General features: G+C 33.3%; 1 protein-coding gene across 1 annotated transcript; it reads right to left on the bottom strand.

The window, feature by feature from the left end:
• Positions 1 to 494: 494 nt before the first annotated feature.
• Positions 495 to 2,279, bottom strand: LOC100810072 (protein CHLORORESPIRATORY REDUCTION 6, chloroplastic). The gene is made up of 4 exons (XM_003541446.5): positions 1,949 to 2,279; positions 1,167 to 1,298; positions 851 to 1,059; positions 495 to 750 (listed from the first exon to the last, which is right to left on the bottom strand). The coding sequence occupies exons 1-4, from the start codon at positions 2,145 to 2,147 to the stop codon at positions 544 to 546; spliced, it is 747 nt and encodes a 248-aa protein (XP_003541494.1). The 5' UTR covers positions 2,148 to 2,279; the 3' UTR covers positions 495 to 543.
• Positions 2,280 to 4,505: the final 2,226 nt, after the last annotated feature.

The following is a 4,505-nucleotide window of genomic DNA, read 5'->3' as shown; positions in this document are numbered from 1 at the left end:
GAAAAATTAGACTCCCTTATTAAGAGCGTTTCATGCAGGTATTAAGTGATAATGGGTTTAGGTAAGTCAACGATAGGGTCAAGACTCAAGAGTCTAGGTGCTTGTTTGCATTAAAGTTTTCAAAAGTATTTTTACTTTCAAACCCACAATTTTTCCTTCTCATTTTATGTATTGGAAGGTGCAACTTACGTTGGAATTTGCAAACATAATTTTGTAACTTTAAACCAAATATATCCTTGATAGGTACATTACAGTACCCGTTTCCATATCTACTGTTGAGTTTCGTACCCGCCCATACCCATGCACGGGTAGCAACAAAAATTGGATTTCTCTATATGTTGACCTTCAATTTATGACCTTTGGTCCAATAAGCGTAATAACCCTTTTCATTGTAGACCACCGTTGCAGAAACCTTACACTGTTCTATGAGTATGCCAGTAAAACCTATTTCACTTTACTTTAAAAAAAAGCTTATTATTGATCACGGCTTCGTAGGAGAAAATTGAAGTAAGAATTTTCGTAGGTTTCTGCTACAAAGGTTCTTTACGACAGATCAAGCGGATGCTTATCAATAAAGTCATATAGTTCATCTCCAATTGTAAATCCAAGCATTCTGGCCATATCATTTGCCTTCAATTTAGGCTTGGGAATGTTGTGATGCTTCAACCAAGAATACACAATAAAAACTTTCTTCATAACAAACAGTTCCAATGCCTCAGGATTGAAGACCACTCCCATTTTAATATTCATCTGCAACATAACATATAAATACTAAGTTAGCATCAAGCATGCTCCCTCTCTCTTTTTTTTTTTTATGCACACACACACAAAATGCACTTTTGAACATCACCTGATGTGGAACCAGCATTGCAGCATACCGAGCCAGTTCTCCAGCTCTCCAATCCAACAAAACTGGCAACCATGGATAAGTAGCATCAAGTCTCACAAACCACACCCTAATATCAGGATACTCTGATAGTTCTCGAGGATCGCGGGGATCTTCTCTAGTATAGTTGATGGTGAAGCCGATTGTGCGCTCAAGAAATTCTTTTGGTTTTACTGCAACATTCAATCCACCAGGCAGCAGCATCCAAGTTAACTATGAAAGTTAGTATCCCATAAGTAGCTAGCTAAACAATTTTCAAGCTTCATATTAACTTGCTTACCAGATAAAGGGGATTTCATGCCTGTTGCAGCTTGAAAAGGGGACAAGTCAAGACGACTAATAACATCATTGTCAATAGCAACTTCAAATCGGCCTTCAGTTGGGGGCAGAGGAGGTGCAGCTTTAGTTTCATCTGTAACAAAAGTCTGTTCAAGTATAGTATGATAATTTCATTAAATGCATAGAGCACTACAATATAGTAGTAGCACAATTTCTGCTAGTGCTAGTTACTAGGATTAAGGAGTAAGATTTACTACTGGATTGGTTCCTCCTAAGTTAGTGAGAAAATACATAGAGTAAGAAATATAAAATTGTATCAATTGTTGATTTGAAATGAATTTAGACATACTTCAATTCCAATTCAGAGTAGTTTACTAGTTCCATACCACAAAAAAGTGTCACATTACTTAAGAATCGAGGTCAATAACGGTTTATAAATACTTTTCTCCGTCAACCTATTGAGATTATTTTCAAGAACTAAATCATGAAGGCTTGCAAAATATCTCAAATGTAATAAACTTAACAATGCAGCGATCTTGAGTTTAATTTATATACACTGTCGGCATATTTTTTTCGCTTTACATGTTTTTCATGATCATAAGAATTAGAAGGGACATTTAACACTAATATATATCCTTAATTCCCTTAAATGGTCTATATATGACATCATTATCATAGGTTATTGGTTAATGTTTACATATTTAACTTATTGAAATGAATCAGAAGAGCATAAGAAAATGGAAAAGAAAACGAGGGAATGATACTATTAGTGTTAGGAATTACCATCATCGTCAAATAAAGAGAGGTCGAAGTTGCCTTGGGGGTTGTAGGAAACTGAGATTGCGACATTTCCTCGCTGATACACAGGACGAGAATTTGGAAAGGGATGGGAAATTGGTTTGCCAAAAAGCCATGAAGTGGTTGGTTTTGGCAAAGAAGAAAGTGGAAGCAATGGTTTGCATTTGATGGGGGTAGTAGCCATTAGTCTGCACTTTCGGGGTGTTGCAGGCAGAACAAAGCAGAGCAGAAGCGGTTAATACAGTTTCTATCTATCCACTAAATCCTCGCTCGGGCCTTACGTTTTCCCAATAATTCTATCCGCTTCTTCAAAACTGGTTTTTGTGCCTTTCAAGAAAACATCAAATCAGCTATTGAAAATTATATAATTAATTAAAGTAGAATGAATAACATTATAAAATTATATGTAACTCATTCAAAAGAATTTTAAGTTAATATAAGAGAAAAGATAATTTTTTTTGGCATGTATAATGTCATTTTTTAAGTAAATCAATTCTAATTTAATATATAAAGATCATTAAATTACTTTATTTATATATACAAACATTAACTAACATAAAAACTGACTAGACAACGCTTTCTTATTAATTTTATGCTTATATTCATTATGTTTCCAATACCCTATCAATGTTGAGAGTTTTTATGACGTATATAAATTTAGTACGTTATATTTTATTGTATTTTTATTTTATCTTAGTTTGGGAGCCTTGGACAAGATCATGATAAGCAAAGAATTTGTAGAATGAACAATTCTTTTTTGTTACGCAATTGAAACCATTTGATTCTTTTTATTAATTGATGTGCAATTTTGAATCTATAATGATATTTGCTTTTAGTTTATTGTTGAAATGATTTATTATTTTTTTATCTCCACGAATTAAAGACATGTATTAGGGATTATAATAATTCATGCATCTCATCAACCAATTAAGTTAGATTTTTTTTCAATAAACTTATTATTCTTTTAGTATATTTTTTAAAAAATGGACATCTTGAGATGTTTTTAATTAATTAATTAATTTGAGAATAATTGTGTTTTTTAATTACCTCTATTTTTGTGTGTGTTTATTCCTTGTTTTCTTTCAGTACCATTTTACTAAATTCTACCTTTATTATCAATGTGTTCTGATTAAGGAATTAACATTTTTAAAAACACTAACTTATGGAAGACTGATTTCTTTCTTCTTCTTCTTTCACAAGTAATAATGCATATAAAGATGATAAGGCAAAAAAAAAATCCTTGATATTGAGAAGCAAGCTGGGTAAGATCATTGTTGATTTTACTTCAACTGTAGTATTTTTTTTTTGGGTACAATAACCTAAGACTTCGTGCAAACTACACAAGAGACATGTGAAGACCTCATTTAGTACTTTATTGTAGTATTGCATCAAGAGAGCTAAATTTCTGCTTCCAGAGATATGTGAAGAGATTGTAAGTTGGAAAAGATCAGAACTTGCGTTTGCAATGTTGTCCTTAATGAGTGTATGAGTAATATTTTGTGATGTGGCAGTTTCACAAAATTATAACATTTCTTCCCTACCTGATTTTATTTTGATCCCAACCCAATTGAGTTACTTTATGATCATGTCTGTACACACATACATGATATGTGCAGACATATGTATGTAAATGTATGTGCCGGCGCGCTTTTACTCTGTATTCAAACCTATCAATAACGTGTTATAGACACAGATAAATATATTTGTTGGATTGCTTGTAGTCTCACCAAATATACTGTTATTGGCACCAGGTCACGTGGCTATTGTGAAACATCCTAGACTTGGGACACCATTTCTTTGTTTTGTGGATTTCACATATGTTAGTGTCGCTGGCTTTCACCTTAACCATTTGAATTGCATGTTCTTCCACACGTCTGTGTTACACCACTTAATTTACACGTTCATCCACTTATCTGTGCCAAGTCTAACAATGGCACTCCCTAATCCCTATATCTGTTTCATGTTAGTGTTAGTTCTTGGAGAGACTAACTGATTATTTCCTAATTCTGTATGAGATATCTGTTATAATTTTAAATGGTTTCTCTTAAATTCCACCAAAGGTAATTGGTAAGGTCTTTTCAGTTGCAGAAGATTGCATGGACCTATAGCAATTTGACAGAGGAAGAGATTGAAGACCTTTGCATAATAAAGGACTGCTGAATGGGTCACATGTAATGGGTTGTATGTGTAAAGTGCATCATATATGAATGTCTAACTATACATCAGAATTCTGACAATTTTTTATAGAGAACATGATCCACATTGTGTAAATGCCAAATTAGATATTTGGAAGTGTGGGTCATGTTAAGGATATGTTGACAGCTCAGTAGAAATATGAGGATCCTTTACAAGACTTAAGTAGTTTCGTGAAATCGGAAAGGTGATCGCGTAACTTAACCGACTTAATTTTAACATTGTTTCTTTTGGTGGTGCCGTCCCACAAGGCATGCTTTGATCAAGTAACCAATCTCATGTTGCTCCATTGACCTTTATAAAAGCAAGAAACAATGCTATTGACACAATTATTGCAATCACAAATTCA

Source organism: Glycine max, chromosome 13 (assembly GCF_000004515.6).
Source record: "Glycine max cultivar Williams 82 chromosome 13, Glycine_max_v4.0, whole genome shotgun sequence".
NCBI classification, from domain to species: Eukaryota; Viridiplantae; Streptophyta; class Magnoliopsida; order Fabales; family Fabaceae; genus Glycine; species Glycine max.
Note: the sequence above shows the minus strand (reverse complement) of the source record. Positions and strands in the feature narration are given on the sequence as shown.